This window comes from Amblyomma americanum, chromosome 1 (assembly GCF_052857255.1).
Source record: "Amblyomma americanum isolate KBUSLIRL-KWMA chromosome 1, ASM5285725v1, whole genome shotgun sequence".
NCBI lineage: Eukaryota > Metazoa > Arthropoda > Arachnida > Ixodida > Ixodidae > Amblyomma > Amblyomma americanum.
In genome coordinates this window covers 509286590-509307352 of record NC_135497.1, presented here as the reverse complement: position 1 = coordinate 509307352, position 20763 = coordinate 509286590, and the positions used below count along the sequence as shown (strand labels likewise).

The 20763-nt window shown below is 44.7% G+C and overlaps 1 protein-coding gene across 2 annotated transcripts; it reads right to left on the bottom strand.

The window, feature by feature from the left end:
* Positions 1–345: 345 nt before the first annotated feature.
* Positions 346–13966, bottom strand: LOC144116159 (uncharacterized). Of its 2 annotated transcripts, none has more exons than XM_077650866.1 (9): positions 13689–13966; positions 13526–13611; positions 11156–11402; positions 9480–9566; positions 8863–9060; positions 8632–8693; positions 5812–6034; positions 4975–5091; positions 346–657 (listed from the first exon to the last, which is right to left on the bottom strand). In XM_077650866.1, the coding sequence occupies exons 1-8, from the start codon at positions 13870–13872 to the stop codon at positions 4979–4981; spliced, it is 1200 nt and encodes a 399-aa protein (XP_077506992.1). In that variant the 5' UTR covers positions 13873–13966; the 3' UTR covers positions 346–657; positions 4975–4978. The 2 variants fall into 2 exon arrangements, with proteins under 2 accessions (XP_077506992.1, XP_077506993.1); XM_077650867.1 differs by lacking the exon at positions 346–657 and adding an exon at positions 2794–3045.
* Between the last annotated feature and the right edge of the window lie 6797 nt (positions 13967–20763).

The following is a 20763-nucleotide window of genomic DNA, read 5'->3' as shown; positions in this document are numbered from 1 at the left end:
CAGCCCACATCTATCACCACCGCCATGAAACTCAAAGCACGATTGAGGTGTCCACTGACCCAGGGAGCCAGTTATGTGCCCTTCCTTTTCTCAAATGTCATCAGCGTCTGGAACACTGTCAATGCCAAGGCCAATGAACACAGTGAAAGCTGACAGCTTTCACTTTGTATACCTTGGATTAGTTGAGTTATTCCACATTCATTTTTTCACTTTTTTATTTCAATTGGCTTCAGATTGCTGTCTTTGTGATGGCATCATTACACATTTGTTGCTTTGAGTTGCACGTGCGTGCCATGCCATCCCACGGGGAGCTACAAAACAAAATGCAGCAGTGGTAAACGCAAAGTTCGCCCAGTATTGCGGTAGCGCATTCCCGCAACAGAATTTTTCGCCCGTCTCCATATTTTTGCTCTGGTCAGTTAATTCTAATAATATGCGTGGTCCCAACGACTTCGAATTGAAGAGTTTTTACTGTACTTCAGTCATTGCCCAGTTATTGAGCAGCTGACTGGTCGGCTCTGTATGTGCACTCCAGAACAGATACGAAAACACCTTACTTGAGCACAACCATATTTATTGGCCGAAAAATGCCTTTCTCGATGCTGTCCTAAGGTGCACGATGTGGTTCACCAGACAATCGCCTCCCTCCAGGCAGTCCTGAGAAAAAAATAAGCAAGAAAGCTCGTATTCATGCCCAACACCATATTTTTCACACACATTCTAAAATTGGATGCAAAAGGCACAATAAATGGACCACCACAAAACCAGATGCAGAAGAAAACTGTACTTTTCGAAGCAAAATGATATGCATCACACTGGCCCACTGTGTTACCCTGTAAGTCTGGCTTCCTGCAGTGAAAGATTGCGTTCGAGGTTTACCATTAACAAAAGAGAGCTGAACCCTCAGATCAGTCACTCAGGAGACGAACTGCAAAGCATGATCAATGAGTTAGACAATCATATTCGAACAGTGGGTCTAAAAATTAATATGCAGAAAACTAGATGAAGTAATAATGCTCAACAGTCTCGGAACGAAAAAGCACTTTACAATTAGCAGCGAGGTGCTGGAAGTGGTAAAGGAATACTTAGGGCAGGTAGTGACCGGTGATCTGATTCACAAGAGCGAAATAACTATATTAAGAATGGGGTGGAGCGCATTTGGAAGGTTCTCGCAGATCATGAATGGAATGGCAGTTTACCAATATCCCTTAAGAGAAAAGTATAAAGCAGTTGTAGTAGAGCCCCTCATAACGAACCTGACATCACACAAATTCCGTTCGTTACATCCGACTCTCGTAGTTAAGTGGACTCTCCGTATAACAGCCAAAAATACTAAGGAAACCAAAGCGGCATTTATTTCGCATAATTCTGCTTTATGCGTGCCTACTTTTGTCATGGCTCCTTCCAGGTTTCTAAGGTATCACTAAATCCTTGACAAAACCCTTGCTGCCAACTATCAAAATTACAGTTGGGATTTAACTGAAGGTTGAAGTGTCCATGGCAGCTGCTGGCAGGTCAGCCACATAAATAGATTCCTGGCAGTAGGCGAGTGCTCGCACTTGGTGTTCAATGTCTTTGTCAGAGCATGCGCCTATGCGATTTCGTGGTGCGTAGGAACATCGTCATCCGAGGAAACATCTGGCAGCTTTGCATTACAAAATGTAGTGTTTCGAACATCATCTGTTGTTCCTTGGCTCATGCCCAGGAAAATAGTAGCACAGCGCTCATGGCAGAGTGCATCAGCTGCACTGTCCGCTGTATTATGCTGCCTGCATGCGGTAGCAGCACAAAAAGATGGAGCCGACTGCGCAGGCGATGCATACTACTTGGCCAGCCTGGCTTTCAAAATTCTCAAATTGCTGCTGCTAGTTGATCTACGGCCAAGGTCATTATATCTGCTTTCGACGATGCCCCTGTCTTTCCAGGGCAGTGTCCAGAAGGGTGAAAAACGCTCCTTGATCTCTATGCTTGCTGGAAGCATGACCTCTTCAACTTCTAGACGTGTCGATGCCTTCCCATTTACTATAATAAGAGTGGTGCGGCCAAAATTGTTCGCTGTATCCACGACAAATCGCTATGGACTTTATGCGTAATTTGACGGTAGCAATGTATCCGTTCGTAATAAGCGAGCGTTTGTTATATCTACGGGCATTATAAATGGGTTCAGCTGTATCTTACCGGTACTCACCTATGGGGCAGAAATGCTGAGGATAACAGAGTTCAACCTAATAAAATTGAGGACCACGCAGCAAGCTATGAAAAGGAACACGATAGGTGTAGCATTCAAACAGAAAGAGGGCAGAGTGGGTCAGAGAACCAAAGCGGGTTAAAGGGAAGATGAAGCAGTTTTCGAAAAAATGACTTCTCTACATCATTTTATAGCTTTTGGTCCGCAGCAAAAGAATTTCTCATTGAAAAAGAGCGGAAATAAATGCAAAAAGTTGTTTTTTAGAAGAAAACGCGCCCCACCGCCTCAGGGCGCCGAGCGAACGCTGCTCTTGCCCGTGATTGGCCTGGACCCTCGTGACGTCATCCACGGGGATCTCCAGCCGGCACTGACGGCGTTGCTGCGCAGCGCCTTGCGTTGTGGAAATTATGGCTAATTCAAGCAGTGTTGAACAGTTAGTACTTTCGTCATACATGTTCAAGCCATCAGCAGCTTCAGAAAGCGGTGGAACCAACGACGCCGCGGAGTGCGCCTGCAGTGAAAGTCAAGTCGCGACGTTTTCACGTGTTGGAAATCTCGACTGGATGGATGGGTGGATGACAGCTTTTATTTCCACGAGAAATAGAGACCCCTTACTACTCACCGCCCCAGCATGCAGGCCTGGAGGGCGCGGGCTGGAACCTCCGTGACTAAAGGCTAACAAATATTTTCTCTTCGCGGCATCAGCCGCCAGGCGGATTGGCTTGACTCTGCCGAGCGGGTTCTTCACTGCGCAGCAGGGCTTCCCTGCTTTCTCTGCTATCAATATCTTCGCCGACTCAGGGGTAGTCGGCGCACTCCCATATTCTCTGCTTCCAGGTAACTGTGGAACCGCCGGACTGCAACATGGACGAGCATGCACAAACCTATTCCGAAATCGTTGAGAACTACAGACTAAACAGAAAACTGGTGCCACGGCCTGATAAAAAGCTAAGAAATAGAGAAGGGACCACATAACGGTGTATGCAAGCCGGAAATTTCGTTAACCCAGTATGGGCCTTTCACGTCCTACCAGGGTAACACGAAAACCAAATCTTGACTGATACGTATTCTTTGCGTAGGTGCATGCGCGTGCATATCTTTTATGTAGGTGAAGCGGCAATAAAAAAAAGCAAATTGTGTCGAAACGTTTCGGTGTACCACTGCTGCATAAAAGCCTGGCCACGAACTTCTTGTAACGCCCGTAAACATGATCTAATTCAGATCACCGACAAGCTTACACGAGTCATGCGAGGTAAAGCATTTGTTTCTTCATTTATTTATAGTTACTTGCCTAATTACCCCCAAGGTCTTTTAGAACTACAAATAAATGCCAAACTAGACGAGTTGGAGCGGGTGTACGGCTGTACTGCAGCGCGAAGAGACGAGGCGACCAGGAGGAAGCTCCCATGTGCACTTTCCTTCTGTCGCATTTTCGGGCTACTGTTCAACCATGAAACTTCTGCACTTACCCCCGTACATTGTTTTTTTTTTGCATGCTGAATTCGCTTTTGAACAATAATTATGGCTGCGTTTCGGAGCTTGCAGTGCTGCTAATCAAAACTCGTGTGCTGCGAGATATAGTTGCTGCTGTTGCGTATCGAGATAACCGGCACGATTGCTTGTGACAGATACATGCGTACCGCGGCTCGACAACTTTGCCGTTCTGGCTCAAGGAAAAATTTGCATGAATTCTGGTGCCATATTCAATCGTCAGCCATTACCAAGCGCTCATGAATGCGAATGTTTGCTTTGCTCAAGTATGCTAAGCTTAAATAATCGGTTTTTATTGTTCAGTTAGGTGCAGCTGCATGTGCTGTGCACTGTTGAAGGATTAAGAGAATTGCTTGTGCTCCCATCAAGTGCAAGCAATCAGGAAAAAGCCAAAAGGCACACAGTGCGTAATGAGCTCAAAAGAGTTCAAGACTGTGTGCCTGAAAGACAATGCTGGAAGTGGCCTTAGCTCAACATGGATGTGAACCAGCTGGAAAAGGCAAAGAGTTTACATACAGGTAAGAAATTAATATAACAAAAAGAGAAATATTGATGCACATATTTTGTGCAGGCAGTTTCGGCATGCTGCGTACCACTAGATTGTCAGGTTAACGTGGAGGAGGCTTGGGGAGAACCGACGGATTCTACCACGATGTGTGCTGAGCGCTGTTCGAAAGAAGTACCATGTCAAAACTGGTTAATACACAGGCTTCAAGCATTACACGGAAAGCCCGAACGAGAGAAAGTAAACGGCACTGGCAGAAGATTACGGTAGTCTATGGTTCGCCAAACCGTGGGCCGCAGCGAAGCAAGCGCAGCCGGACAGCCGGCCGACTGTCCGTGAATAGCGTCACTTCCGCCAGTTCGCCCTCTCTGCCGTACCCCCCCGCGCTTCCGGAAGCGACGAGGGCGTGCCGCTGGCGGGTTTTGAGAAGCGATTGCAGCTCCCTTTGCGGATAGAATCGGGAAAAAATCTACACACATGATTTTCAAGTTCCTTTCTTCCCAACCACAGCGTTTCGTGCGATTCGAAAACCATTTCAGCTTCCGTTTAATGACGTCCTAGTTAAAATCAAGAGGACGAAATGGGTGAAGGCAAGATAACCGATGTTTCTTAAGATTTATGGAATGGATTCCAAGAGAAGGCAAGTGTAGCAGGGTGCGGCAGAAAGTGAGGTGGGCACACGACAGCTGGCAGACGACAAGGTTAACGGAGATATGGGAGAGCTCTTTGCCCTGCAGTGGATGTAATAAGACTAATGATGATGATGAAAGAAAATTATCAGCTCACTTACTCGATTAGCGGCGTAAGTCCGAGCACTTTTGAGCCAAGTAACGAGGTAGGCGCTTGTGGCGTTTTAGCATCTCTTCACCAAGGCAGCCTTTAAGCTTCAAAAAATGCCAGAAAGAGTCTGCAGAGACATGGCACAAAAAGAATATGCGGCAGATCAGAGAAAAGCCAGGACAGCAGCTTGGGCGTGCTGGCTACTGATATGTGACGGAACAGCGCAGAACAACGGGACAAGAGACAAGCGCCAACTTACAACTCATTTTTACTTTAAAGAAACACTGCTTCTGATAACTTCTTCACAGCTTCAAAACACGTGCCAGAACCATATCATTCAAGCCTTTTAAAATGACAACCTAAGATTGGTAATCATAGAGGTTTGTAGTCACATTTTAGTGTGTCAAATTTTTTATTTGTTAACTCAACAGACGGCGTGCTGACACAATGATCGTGCAGCCTCGCTGTCTTGATTATGTCGCGGACTAACTGCTCTTTCATGATTAGTCAGTGATTTACGTCTGCCAAACAGGCGCACAAGTTTTTGAGGGGCAGTCTCTGCAATGAATTCCGAGGTTTCTGCAAAGCCCGGCAGTCTCACAAAATAAAAACTTAAAAGTACAACTCCTAGTCACGGGTAGCAATTCTAGGTTAACTGATCTACAGTAGAATGTGAATAATTCAAACTTCGTTATTTCGAATCTTTTCTGCAGTCCCAGTTACATAACATTAACGAGGCTTTTCTGTACGATACAAATATGTTAGAGAAAAAAATGCATGAGCATGAAACATTGCAGCTTGTAGAAAATGTTATTAGCCAAGCAATAACCAAGTGTTTTCCACTCACCTGCCATTGAAGCTACCTTGGCAGGGGAGAGCGGAGGGAATACTTTTGTCGCACCTTTAGAAATGGCATTGTTCGAAAGAGTCCCCGTCACGCTCCTCTCCGACAATACCGTGTTGCCCCACAAGCGGACTGCTAGCTGCTTACAGAAAGCCGAGTCATTGTTGGCTGTTAACAGCCGCTCCCATGTCCCTGGGTCAATGTAGTGGCCATGACCAACGTGTACCTGAAAAAAAACAGATGATTTATTAGTGCACCTCAGGCACGGCGCAGAGGCCAACAGCACCGAGCCTGCACAGGACACGAAGCAGAAGTGCCCAGAAAACACATTCTGCCTAGACAATTCATTCAGTCTGTCTTCATTCACAGTATTCGTTGCAATATTTTTAGATTTTAGAGCTTTTGAACCACATATTTCTGTGCACTCCGGTTTAGGTTTTAACTTAATTGTTTCCTGTGCGGAAAGGTGAGCGCGCTAAAAAATGGTTAAAATTGCGGTTTGAGAAGCAGCTTAGGATTGAGCATGGTCGGGCGCAATTGAATAGGCCATGTAGCAGCACCGGATCAGCACTCAATTTGATCCCGATCAACTCATCAAGATTGCAATTGTCCGTGTGATGGTGGTACAGGAACCAAAATCGTTCATAGAGATTTCTATATAAGAGGAAGCTTTCCAAGCTTCTCTGAATTCCCTTCAGCATGGCACTATAATTGAGATGAGCTCAAAAATGAAGCAAGAAACTCCCCTAAAGGAAGGAGTGGGAGACAAATTCAACAAATAATGATTTACTGCATGTGGGCAAGCTCCACATGGTCAACATTTTTACTGACGTCCTACACGCCATCTAAAAAAACAAATATGGAGTTAAAAATTTTGTGTCCCTATTTCTTTACAGAATATATGTGTAGCAATTCTAACTTCCGTGAAATCTTGCATTTTCTTTGCAGCTAAGTTTGCGATGATTAAGGGGTACTGAGGCAAAATTTCAAACACAGCGAGACTAACCCTTGGGAACATTATTAAAATTTTTTCCTGAGCACAAAGGGGGCTTAATTGCTTTCTTGAATGAGCCAAATGAGATATGACGGTGATTGCATGTGGAGCTACTCAGCTAATTTTCAGCGTATATATGCTTGTTACTGAGCAGAAAAAATGAGAGACCATGCTCTTGCATCACACTTTGCATGCTGACTGCAAACTCATAGGCATGTGGCTGCATGAGCACGTACTAAATAAAAGAGACAAGCACTCTGCAATTACAGAACCGCAGCCTGCACAAAGTGGCCGATTCAAGTGAGAGCAAAGCTGCTTTACAGGCAACCAAAGGCGTTACGAAGGCGTTGTAGGCGTTACCGAAACAAAGTAACCAAATATGTCACTTGTTACGCTAAAAAAAGGAACGCATTACCGCCCTACATAAGCTACAAAAAGGTAACGCGTTACCGTTACCAAAAAAAGTATGGCACGTTACGTTGCCATTACTCCATCGCAACAAATTATCAGTGCGTCTTCACAGCACGAACTCATGATAACAATTTTATAAGGCTCATATTTCACAGCACGCGCTTACATGAACCCAGTACCGGTTTTCGGCCCGACAACTTGACAACCAGGCCCTGTTGGGTTCACGTAAGTGCCGCTATCGGCTCAAGGGCCACCTATGAGGAATATTTGCAGCTGCATTCTTTACTTGTATTGCCCCCTGGGTTACTGCGCCCTGCGCTGGGCAAGGAACAAAGCTGTTCTTCCACATGTCCTGAATAGGGAGCCCCCTTCCTGTGTTTTGGCCCCTTGCACCACAAGCTCGAGCAAAAAAGAAAAGTAGAAATCCCTCCCGAATACAGCCCAAGAAAGAAAAAAGGAAAGAGAGCTCAAGTCCGTTGAAGTTCTGAGTGAAAACCTGCGCGCACGAACACAGACAACCAAGAGGTTGGTGGTAGAATGTAGTAGCGGCAAAATATTCTGACGCCAGATGGAGCCACGTCCCGCTAGTTAAGTTTGGCACGAATTTCAAATCCCCGCAGAAAATGCATACACAACATACAGAGCCTGTAAAGCGCAAACACTAAGCTCGATATGGATTATAATTGCAGCTTGACAATAAATAAAGAAAAAGGGAGGAAATATTGCGGATGAAAGTCTGATCTTGGCTGTTTTTTCACGAGATGACATGAAAACAGACATATCAAAAAATGCAATTTTTCTGAATATTTGCCTCTCATTTGTAAAAAAAGAAACTTAAAAAATAACATCTGTCCACATTTCCTCTATGCACTAATGAAGAACACGCTGCCACAGACCCCATGAAAATCGACCCATTTTTACATGCGCTACAGCTTCTGAAAGTTCCCATGTATTTCCTGTGGACACTGTCACTGGTGAACCCTCTTAACTGCATGTTTTTGTGCCAACATTCGTGCACTCCAGATGGCAGATGCTAATGCAAATGCCAGCCTTGGTTCAAAGTGCTTGATGCCTGGTTTAGTCAGGGAAGCTGACATACAGTTGTCTGTGGCACAAAAGGCATGCCTGATATTCTAAAATATCTTTTTTCAAAACAGAGAACCACAATTCGCCTTGGTGTATGCAGCTGCACTTTTTGATGATTATTTGCTATCAATATTCAATCAGTCCAGCACATAATTTTAAGAAACAAAAGCCAAGTTACAAAGCAAAGAAAAAAGAGCAAAAACTCCCATGTCATTAGTTACATCACATTACCGGTCATGTACAGATTGCAGATTCGTAATCAGTGCAGAAGATATGCTATCATCAGTAGCATATGCCCATCATTAATGTTCAAGCGTCCCGGTACTGCTCACCTCCCCAGCCTCATTTGTGGTGCCAACAGTCAGGTCAAGGTCTTGGTCTGCCTTGCGAGGAGCTGCAAAAAAACAAAAAAAGAAGTCGGCCTCATGGAAAGCAAATACACTGCGTCCTCTCAAGGCCTGCCTCTGCTGAAGGGACGTGGAATGGCTGTTTTTGTTGGGAGAACACTGAAGAGTCACCAAGCACGCAAGCTCGCTGTACACCAGAGCAGCCAAAATAAATACCTTTTGACATTGGCCGAGCTGGTGGCACAGCAGGGGTGACATCAGCCCGAGGAGGGGCGACATCAGCCCGCGGAGGGGCGACATCAGCCCGCGGAGGGGCGACATCAGCCCGCGGAGGGGCAACAGGCGGTGCGGCAAGTGGCGAGGCCACATCAAGTGGCAATACTGGAGCAATGGTGCCGAGGGAATGACTGTGCACTAGAAGAAGAGGGTACAGGGATGAAGACATTGTTTCCTGTGGTATCAATGGCAGGACTAGATCATCAGTGAATGGTATTTGAAGATACATTAAATCTCCTACATTTATGCAAGCACAGTGCCAGGTTGACTACGAACAAGCCGTTACAAGCAGCACTTGAATGCTCAGCAGTGCAGCCCTACATTGGGTATATCAGACAGAACCATCAAAAAAACAAACATTGTTGTGAAAAATGTCCATTTTCACTCTGACCACCACTGAACAATCACCTACTGGATGCTTGTTCCAAAAAAATGTGGTCACAAAATTATTTTCGCAGGATACAAATTCCAAGGAATCATGATTTGCAATCTGCAAATGAACTACAAGAGGAATTGAAGGCTAAAGCTTGCCTGAGGTAACATGCATGTATGCTTACTTGCAGAGTTGACAGCCTGAGTGGCACTGTCTCCTTCCCAGAAAACCTTGTCAATCGTGGCACTCACATTTTCATTCTGTGAATGATCTAAAGAAAAAACCAAAAACTTGCACACTGGATAAAGAGTACGTACATCAAGCAGAATGAATTTATGCTAGATTAAAACTTCTACCTAAATTACAAGCACTACATAAAATATGTAACTAACAAGTCAATTGTAGGAAATGCACAATATCAAACATTGTACACATCCAATACATGCGAGAACAAACTATGCACAGCTGACCATAACTTCAAGAGCCACCTGAAACTCAGGCGTCATCCCGATATAACAGTACTGACGTGACACTGATGAATTTCAAATGTGGTTTTTCACCTCACCGTGCCTACGCAGTACTGCTAACATTTTATTATTATGTTGCTTGCAGAATGATAATTATAAGAGCGTATGCAAGCATGAAAATAAAGTATGAGGGAGAATCAGAAAGTCTTTGCCCTATTTTTTTTTATCCGAATGACTGCTGTAAATGTGGAGTAAACATATTCATTCTCATCGGTGAACTTTTCTTGGAACAGCCCGCCATCTGCTGGCTGTTATCGGGCGGAAATGCTCAAGAATTCTTGATGTGAAGAATGCGGTTATCCTCCAAAACAATGCAAGACCACATGTGGCAATCAGAACCGCCGACAAGCTCTGGTCATTTCACTTGGAAAGTCTTGACCACCCACCATAAAGTCTGGACCCTAGTGATTTTCACATGCTCGGTCCGCCGAAGAAGTCCCTGGCAGGACAGTGATTCACATGCAACGATGAAGTCAAGGCAGAAGTCAGACAGTGGTTCGACAGTCAGCCGGACAAATGCTACCACAAGGGCATCTTAAATTCAGTGCTTCGGTTGGACAAATGTCTGGAGCGGTGTGGGGACTGGGCGGAGAAATAGTGCAAGGTAGGTAGAACAGTACATATATTTGTAATTACCTGTATGTGCCGTATTTTGCTTGATACAAAATAGGGGCAAAGATTTTCTGACCCCCCTTGTACTAGATGCTAGTCTATGCACTAGAGTTGCCCTTACTTTTGTTTTGCCTTCATTCATAAAATGTTTACATAAGCTCTCATGACAGAAACTAGCCCAATGGTACATTATGTTATTATTATGCTGGTCATCCAGGGCTGTGCCTAAACAAATGGTTACATGATCATGAATTATCAAGAATACTACTGAGTCATGACTGCCATCCCAAGGTAAAGTCTGAACAAATGGCCGAAGGAGACCGTAACCATGTAACCCGAGAACTAAAGGAAATGCACTATGTGACAAAAAATGCACTTTTGGCAATACAATGCTGTGTCAGTCTTGTACAGAAATCTGTTTAGTATTTCAAGACTTCTACTGAAGCAAATGGAATGTTCTCATCTGCTCCTTTTCGTCTTCCCAGTTTGATGTGTCTGCAAGACTTCATTCTGCAGCCTTATTTTTTTTTGCCCACAAATCACCTGTTAGTAAAACCATATCCTGTACTTCTTTCGAACGCCCTTCTTAAGCAGTGCTAACTTTATCCCAAAAATGCACCAACAAGGCTAGCAGCAAGTCTAACTCGACTTCACCGAAGTAGAGTAGCTTTGACAACGGCCTGCACAAGGAAGAAGCTGTAGAGTATGGTTGTTTACATACCATTTTGCAGAATTTTTGCGCACAGTGCCTTCTGGAGGCTTTCATTGAGGCTTCTAAGATTTTTCATTTCTTTCTCCTTATCTCCAATCACTTCCTTGCATCTCTCCAGCTCTGCCTTTAGGTCCCGCACTAGTGACTCAAGGTGGGCCACCTTGGACTCCTCAGCAGAGTTTCCTACTCGACTACTGAGCAATTCCCTCTCAGCATTTTTCTTAGCCACTCCTTTCGCCTGCTCCTCTAGTCTTGCCTACAACAAGAAAATCAGAATGCAAATCAAGTTACACAATAACAAATGCAAGCTCACCTATGTCACTGGCAAATTTATTTACAGCATTTCAGCAGGAAACAATGACTCAGTTATAGCAAGACACCACTTGCATGACTGCCACTTCAACAAACTGAAAAAAACTTAAAATGTCACTGCACTCAGTGCAAGTAAAGGTCGGCTTACCAAACCGGATACATTTCAAATTTTACTCCTGAGAGTTGTTGACACAGCTGTACCTAATGTCAACGGGCCAATCCCCAATAGGCAGGCCATAATAACCATTCTAGACTTCTCTAAATGTCCAGGAGGACTATGCAACAAGATCTATAGCTACGCCCGTGAGGCCTTATATCATACTATGCTAGGCTCCCAAAATTTAAGTGGCACTTCCAAAATACAGAATTCTATAATAGAGCAATGGGAGGAAGTGCTGTCAATCAAGAGTCTGAAAGAGCAGCGAAAACTGAACGACCATGCCAGGATCGCTGCAGCAGCCACAGGTGCCCTGAACAAAGGGCTCCATCCATCCGCAACCAAAATTTCCGAGCCCAAAATAAGTTTTTCCCTTTTTCTCCTCTGCTACACCAGTTTCAACAATGCCAGAGAAGTCACCTGAATTTATACGAGGTATTAAATACAGTTCGAATTGTGAGTAATGGAATATAGATGTTACCAAATATGACTCAGTTTTGTAGCGACAGCTACATTACGGTAGCATTTCGAGCCTTCAGCATGGCAGCGCCGTGGCTGATCACGTGGTTGGTCACATGACCAAGTTCTACTGAGCCAGCTGTAGCTATCGCATCACTCCTGGTTTAACCAAATCTAAACCACCGCCAATTTTTTTCACTTCTGTGTAATAACTTCGACTGCAAACTTTTTATGACATCTCGTGACGTTGTTGAAAATGTAAAATTTGATTTGGGTACTCTCAATTTGTAATTTAAAAGAAAAAAAGGAAACACTCCAATGAACGACCCACTTTCTTCACACCTAGAAGCAACACTCAAATCGCCATCGCCTTATGTGCTCAACTTGATAGCACTGAAGACAGTGCTACAGTCCCTGTAGATATTCAAGACATGAAGTTTTTCGTGGCATAACCCATTGACAAATCACTATAAGAACAATGACAGTATTTATTGTCAGCCGTGCATTTTTTTGCAAATAATCATTTCGCATGCCCCAACAGCAAGCCTTACTGAAAACAATTCATCCTTGTCTGAAACTGTGCTGACAAAGGCGAGAAATAATACAAAAATCGCTAGTTACTTGCACCGGTCATAGGTAATCACTACTGACATGAAACAAATTATCCCACAACTAGCAGCACACGCTATCTTGAAAGCAGCACTTTGAAAACAACCTTGCTAAACCACTATGACTGGAGTGGTGAACTCCTGCCATGCAATGCAAACACATGTGAACGCACAGCCTGTTCCTATTTTTACCACGGGCGAACTTCTCTCAGCTCATGCAGACGTTCACATTCCACTCTGCATGCGATACATAGGAACTCGCACTTTCTGGACATCATTTGTTTTAGCGTAAAATTTGCTAACATCATGTTCACATATGCAACGAGGATGGAGGGCTTCCGACTGATTTCGAGCACATGGGGTTCTTTAACCTGCACTGACATTGCACAGTACAAAGGAGTCATGCATTAAAAATTCGATTTGGGGGAAAGGAAATGGTGCAGTATTTGTCTCACACATGGCCGACACCTGAACCGCGCCGTACGGGAAAGGATAAAGGAGATACTAAGAGAAGAAAGAAAGAGGTGCCGTAGTGGAGGGCTCGGAATATTTCGACCACCTGGGGATCTTCAACGTGCACTGACATCGCACACCCCACGGCAGTATTCTGCATTTCGCCTCCATCGAAACGCGGCCGCCGCGGTCGGGTTCGAACTCGGGTACTCCGGATTAGCTGCCGAGCGCCCTACCCACCGAGCCACCGCGACGGGTTCCATGCATTTCACCTCCACTGAAACGCGGCCGGCGCGGCGAGGATGCATGCAAGTTGCTGGTGGCGGGGTTTCTGATGACCAAGCACCACAGGCTACAGAAAATTCGCTTGAAAGCGATTGCTATTCGCACCTTTTTCCTCGGAGGTATGTCCGTCTTGCGGGCGCATTTGCGTGCTTCCTTGCGCTTCCTCCACTGCTCCATTTCTTCTTCCGTATCTGCGGTTTCCAGTGCACATTATGAATTTACAGGCGCTACAAAACAACTCCAAAACCCAGAGAAAAAGAGCACCTACCTGTCATATGGATGATTTTCCCGTCATAGTACCCTCCGCAGGTACTCGAGTCTCCCGCCCAAAAAATATCGTAGACTTTCTTGGGGTCATAGTCTTCAATGTCGTGCGGAACAAAATCCCGCACGTCCGTGTGTTGAAGAATATAACTCCTATCTTCTCCAGCGTAGCGCACAAGGACATACATGTTCTATTGCTCGAGCAACAAATCTAGAAACGCTAGACCAAGCACGAAGGCAAAAAAATGTGCTGACAGAGTCGCCTAGATTGCTGTTTTTGTATTCACTGAAATGAATAGTGCAGCAGGCGCACGTCTCCGCGAAACACGAGCAACGGCGGCGCTGCGATCGCCAACGCTAAACATCACGCCTCGCAAGGAACAGTTTAGTTTTTACATTTTTCTGTGAATACGTACGCATTTTCTGGCTCAGATGAACGTCTATTCATTAACTTTCTAACGTAAAACATATATTTTTATGTTGTTTGACTTTGCTAATGGGTTCAGGAGTGAGCGTTTGTAGCGCCGCCGTTTAACAAGCGGATTGCTGTTGTAAATGCCTCACGGGAAGTCTGCTCCCCGGGCCACTTCTCTGCTATACCTGTACCATGACCGTGACCACGTTCGCGCCAAATATTCTAGTTCACTGTAGTCACGCGAATGATAATGTATACCTTCTTTTGGAGCAGAAATAACTGGTGTTACATCTTTACTCTTCCCCTCTGCTCCGGCATATAACGATGTAACCACGTTTAAGCCATTTGAATTGCAATACAGTTAGGTGCACTGAAAACCTTGCTTTAAAAATTAGTATAATTTATTGAGAACGTTTATAAGGTAGCTTCTAATGCTTTTTTTGTTTTTTAGTTATAGTCCGAGTGCATGTTTCCATGTATTGTGCGCCAGGGCTGTTAGAAAAAATGTAATTTCATGACGATCTGGTCTGCGTCGCATATTTTGTCCGAGTTCGCTTCCAAATTTTCCTTTTGGCTGTTTGCCTATTTTCGGGTAACTGTTTTTCTGTTGCCGGCATATAAAACAAAAATAGAAATAGTGATTTCAATCTGCCCTCTAAAGAATATTTTGTGTGATTTTGTTGCAGTCTTTCTCCGCCTTGGGTACAAATGCGGAAGAGCTATTTTCCTAATCGTGTTAGCGGACAGCAAGCCTCAAGTGAAATATCTGTGGGCCCCGACCATATAGTTCCTTATTAATACTTAATAGTAAGAAACACTATGGCCCCGGGAGAGACAGAACATGTGTCATGTGTTGGCAGCAGAACAGCATTGAGATAAAAATGAACTAAGGCACAGCTAGAATGCACGATCTGTGTCTGTAAAGTGTAATCTCATTCAGTTAGCCTGTAATCGAGGCGTTCGATTTGTTACCCACCCACACTGGCTATTTTGTTCGCGAAAATTGCACTTGGTTCACATATATTCCCCAGAAAACGCAGCAAAAGTAGCGGGAAACGTGCGCGACCAAGGCGATGTCCGGCCGAATAAGCTGTGCGACAAGGTGGTTCAGCATTGCGCCATGCCTTGGGATCAATCATAAATCAATAGACGGCGCTCGAACCCACTTTGAAGCAATGAAAAGTAGGGACTGCTGATTCAAGAGTATTAGGCGAAATGTCCATATCAGCAAAATTTACTTTTTTCAAATTTCGAAGCCCAGCCTTTGATGAATTCGAGCTTGAACATGCCCTTTCAGTCCGAGCTAGGACACAACCTTTCAGGCTATAGCCTATATATGAGTTCATTTATTTTGTGGAAACGTATTGCAAGAGTTAATTGGAATGCCTGGCTACGCGGAGCCATATATTGCAACGCAGAATGGGAGCAGAACATGTTACATGTCAGGATATGAGGCATGAGAGTTCTTTCTCTGAGTGCCTCAAGAAGTCTTCCATAAGCAAATCTCTTAAGGTTGTATGTTGGAAAGGAACCGCAAGTTTATTATCGCTAGCGAAAGTGCGCTGAAGTGGCTTAGTTCCTGCATATCTGTAGCATGCATGCTGAGCGACCTGCAGATTCTCGAACCGAAAAACATGAAATCCGTACTTCTTCGATTTCGTGCTTATTTATAGCTCATTACAAAGTTAGACGCCTTCGGTACATGCTTTTATAGCGACCAAATTAATCAGTTTCTGCTCTAGAATCTGCGTGTCGCCTGCTCCGAACGAAAGCCGACGATCTGGCAAAGGAAACCCGGATCATAAATGAATTCTGGGGAAACGTGAGAACTGGAAAAAAAATGTTGCCGGTAAGCTGACGTTTCCACTGATGTCAGAACTGGCGCTGTTTATCGCTACCCGTATCAAACGCTACCGTGGAACGAGTGTTCAGCCAGGTCTCTTCACTATATTAAATGACGTGCGAAATAGATTGTCTAATGAGAGAGTATTATTAGCGTTTCTCCACGTGAAGTTTCGCCTGGCCAGAAATGGAGGCTTTTGAAACGGTTTTAACCCGGTTAAGAAAATTTTTGAGCCGGTTAAGCTTCAACAAGAGTGGAACGATTCCACTGCCAAGTGACCCATAACAATGTACAGTACGACAAACGGTACAGAGAAGAAGATACTCAACACAGAGCACTGAACTAAAACTTTTATTGCCGCCAACCAACTGCCCTGGTGGCCGGAAAGGATGCAATCACGGTTGACGTCCACTTCCAAATCGGCTAAGATCCTTCTATAGCCTTTTTCTTCTATCTACGAAACTATATATATACATTTTTCTTGAATTTTAAATTTCAAACAAGCGAAAGACTACAATAATTATTGTAGTTTTTCGCTTGTTTTGCTGCGTCCAGCAAAATTTCTGAATGCATGTGGAGCGAGTTTAGTGTTCGGTGCTATTTCTGTTATTCTTTCTCTGGATTTTTTTCGCTTAAAAAAAAGAAAACTGCATTTGTGATGAGCCCCGCATTTGCCTTAACGTGATTTTACTTGCCTGCCTTGCTGCCCTCCCACGCGGTGCATGGCTTGAGGCGAAAAACAAACCAAAAAAATGCCGCGCCTGGCATCAGTGGTGGCATCTGAAGAGGTCATGACGGCAAAAAAAAAGCTAGTATGAAGATATACCCTTCCGAAAATTATTTCATTTGAAACAAATAACTAATTCACAAAAAACAAAGCTTCTACATACTTTTTGCTGGTGAAATTTTTTTTCGGTTTCGGTTTTAGCTACATTTCGGCTACTACCACTGATCTCCACTAGGGGGCTGGATGCCGCATCGGGCGCCCGAAAGCATAGAGTTTCTTACTGTTAATAGTAAGAAATTCTATGCCCGAAAGGGAAGCCACCAGAAGTTGTGCGGCATGTCCTGGAAGTCAGCCTTTGGCAGTGCACGAAATCGGACCTCAGCACGGTTTTTCAGTTTCAGTTCTCGTTTTCCACTTAGCATTTTGTCTTTTCGACATTCTCGTCCTTTTTCATTTCATGACAATGCCTACCTGTTGCGCCGCCAAATGCATGAGGAGAGCAGCAAAGTCCTCGGGAAATACGTTTCAAAAATAAGGGTCAATTGCATCGCTATGGGACGACACTAGCAGACGACAGAACGTCGCTACACACAGTACGTACGGAACCTCGTCTGCTCAGCTCTGTGTCGTCCCGTTGCGCTAGCGTCGCCAACTCTGCTCTTTGTTGTGATGTACGTTGTCGCGCTCTAAGCCAAAGTTATACCATAAATGAGGAATAAAGTTAAGAAAGAATGGGTGGAAACCTTCATTAAGCAGCTGACTTTGCAGTGCACCATTTTATCGAATTATGTTTAGACCGGACCGGGGCGAAGGCGAGGCCACAATCTGGTGATGTGCCGCCGGTAATCTGCTGGTTCAAATTAGCGCGTCCAAGATAAATGGTACTGCTTTTTCGACGAAGCGTATCAAGTACTGTTTCGTGCTTTGGCAAATTATGCCTGAATGGGCTGTTATTCGTGCGATGCTTGGCACTGTTCACTTCAAACTGCGCTTGTCAGATGCGCTGCTGCATTCGTCTTTCTCGACAGTCGTTTCTCTCGTGCTGTGTAGGTGAAACGTTGCTGTGCTATTGAGTTAGATTAAAAGCACATCTGGAAGGTAAATGACACACTAAAGCGATAAACATCACCTGCCGTCGATGCAAAGAGGCATCGTCCGCCACCAGCCCGAAACTGAAACAGCTGAAGTTCGAGTTTTAGGATTTCCGCACCATTGCCTTTTCTTTGCAACACGAAAATTTATTTTTAAGATGACCTAGACTCATCGTCATTCCACTACTTCCCCTAATTACGCTCGGAAGAAAAGAACCAGATCAGAAAATAGTGTTTAATGCACTAACCCTTTGCGCGACATGGTGAGACCTGCGTGCCTGTTTTCTTCAGTTTCTCTGAAATTACAGGGTTCCCCAAACAATGCACACATGTCTCGCGTGGAGCTTGCTTATTCCTTTGATATTACAGTAGACGTTAGACGAAAACAACGCGAAAAAACTGAGAATGGAAAGGCGAAAGACGCGACTTTCTGCATTGAAATACACAGCAGACATCAAACTTCCACGACATGCAACCGAACTTGCGGTGGCTTCACTTGCGCCCACTTCGGAAAACGGGAATGCGGCATCCAGCCACCTAGTGGAGATCAGTGGCTACTACGGAAGCCTATTTGGCCATCAGTGGCTGGAGTACGTGATCTATAGTAGGATACAACTTAAAAAAAAACAGCAGTTGTTAACACTGGGCCACCGTCCGCGGCGTACTGTATTACTCCGCTAGCCAGTCACAAAAGTGAACGAAATCAGCTTTTTAACATTTGACTTTATTAAACAAGCCAGGTATCAAAATTCTAGAGGTTATAATTTTTTTCTCATGGTTAGCTTCTTGTTTAGGTGACGAGAAGTTTTAACAACGCCCTACATTTTTGTCGTGGAGGAATTCTGTGCGCCGGTCCTGAATGTGGGCGGAGCTTCACAGCAGACTTAAGTTGTATCCGACTATAGTAACAGGCCTGGGCCCTGGGATAGACAGCAGTGAGACTGCCGTCTTTGTCGTGTGTAATGCGCGGTTTTTTGCTTCCTTTAACCATTTCTCACAATGAGTTCGCCTCAAACCAAGCGGTACCGTCAGTACTTGGAACCTGGGCGACCGCGTAAAGTACCTAGGCAAACTCAGCGGTACCAAGAGCTGCTCAGGGAATCGCAACAAGCTTCACAGGAGGGCGACTCCGACGACTGCGTGCCGGCAAGCACTGGCTCTGACCATCTCTGCTCGGATGACGAAGCGCGTGATACGCCTGAACGCGAGGACTGTGAAGCTGATGGTCTCGACGCTACTGGTAGCACCTCCTCTTCCGATGTGCACGACGAAGGGGCAGACGATGAGGCTACGAACTGCGATGAATCGGCAACGCAGGACGATGACGTGAAAGAGTATTTCACAAGATGTTCGAGAGAGACCTTGCCAAATCAGAATATGAACAAAGCTCAAGCCATTTTACTAATTCTGACTTACGTTGTTTACGCAGGTCTTTCGTGGTCTCAAGTGGAGGGTCTCCTTAAGTTGGTTAACACCCTCTGTGGAACTGATGTTGTGCCAGATACCAAGTATCTCTTTCGGAAACTGTGGAAAGGCAAATTAAATTCGCTTCAAGTGCACTATTTCTGTGAGACTTGCTATGGATATTTCGGCTGCAAGGACAGGAAGGAAGTGTCACACACCTTCACGTGCGACACTTGCCAGATTACACCAACCGTGCGGTCTCTAATGGCGAAAGGCTGCTTTTTTCTGGTTTTCGACCTCAAGAATCAACTGCAGAGCGTCATTGCAGGCTACTCGAAAGCGTTGTATGCACGGCTGAAAAAAGCCACCGCCGTTGTACATGGCGCTTACGCTGATATTACTGACGGCCGCCTGTACCGAAACATTAGACGTGGCGTGAATGCAAAGTGGTGCGACCTCACTGTCACTCTAAACACCGACGGATCACCTGTCTTCAAATCCAGCAAATCGAGTGTATGGCCTATTCAACTCATTATTAATGAATTACCGTTTAACGTCCGATTTCAGAATGTGGTCGTCGGAGCTCTATGGTTCGCGAAGAGGCATCCACCACAGCACTTGTTCATGAAGACATTTGTGGAAATCTTCAACAACATCGGATTGATAGCGTGGAGGCATGATGGAGAAACAGTGCTGTCTAAGGTGTTTGTGACATGTTGCTCTGTGGACTCCCCAGCAAGAGCTGCATTGCTCAACATGAAACAGTTCAATGGGTACTTTGGTTGCTCCTGGTGCTTCGAAGAAGGAACAGTTGTTGAACGTAAGTGAACTTTAAGTTGCGAGAACAGATTGAGATGATCAGGTTGTGAAAAAAATATTCAGCAAGCCCCATGGCAAGCCAGATTTAGCTCCCAGAAGCTGGGTAAATTTTCAACCGTGGCACAGTGACTACTATCTGGTGAGGCACAGAGCAGGCAGCATATATCGCACCTAAAACAGCAGTGCAGTCTCCACACTTCATGATCATTTCCTGAGAACGCAGCTTTGTGTCGCAGCTACGTGCACCATTTCAAACAAACATGGAAATTATTCATACTTTCTCGACATTAATTGTTTTAAACAAGCACAAGCTGCCTCATGCTTTTGTGTTAGATGTCTAGATTGAAGCACTGGCCGTTGTTTTTGAAGCACATTTTGATGCAGTAAACTTGTCTTGAGTGTTAAGAATAGGGGGCAGCATAGTTAAGCTATTTTGAAGTGCCTTATGGATACAGCAAATTTTATTTTACTCAATAACTTTTTTATACTAATTTCCTTTTAACTTTTTTTTCGGCATTGTCCGATCGGACAATTCTGAGCTTCCCCAACAAAGCATATGGTACTGCAGACTGACAGCAACCAAACTGACCCTAAATTTCCCCACCACCTATATCTCTACACCACTGGTTCATTGCCATAGGTGCTCGTTTTGAACATAGTTGAGCTATATATGATCTTGTGCAACACAGAACAAGGCTTACGCTAGCTAGCAAATGCGGTCCTTGTTAGGAATGAACTGCAGGTTTTTCTCATATATTATTTTTCCCATCTACTGTGTTT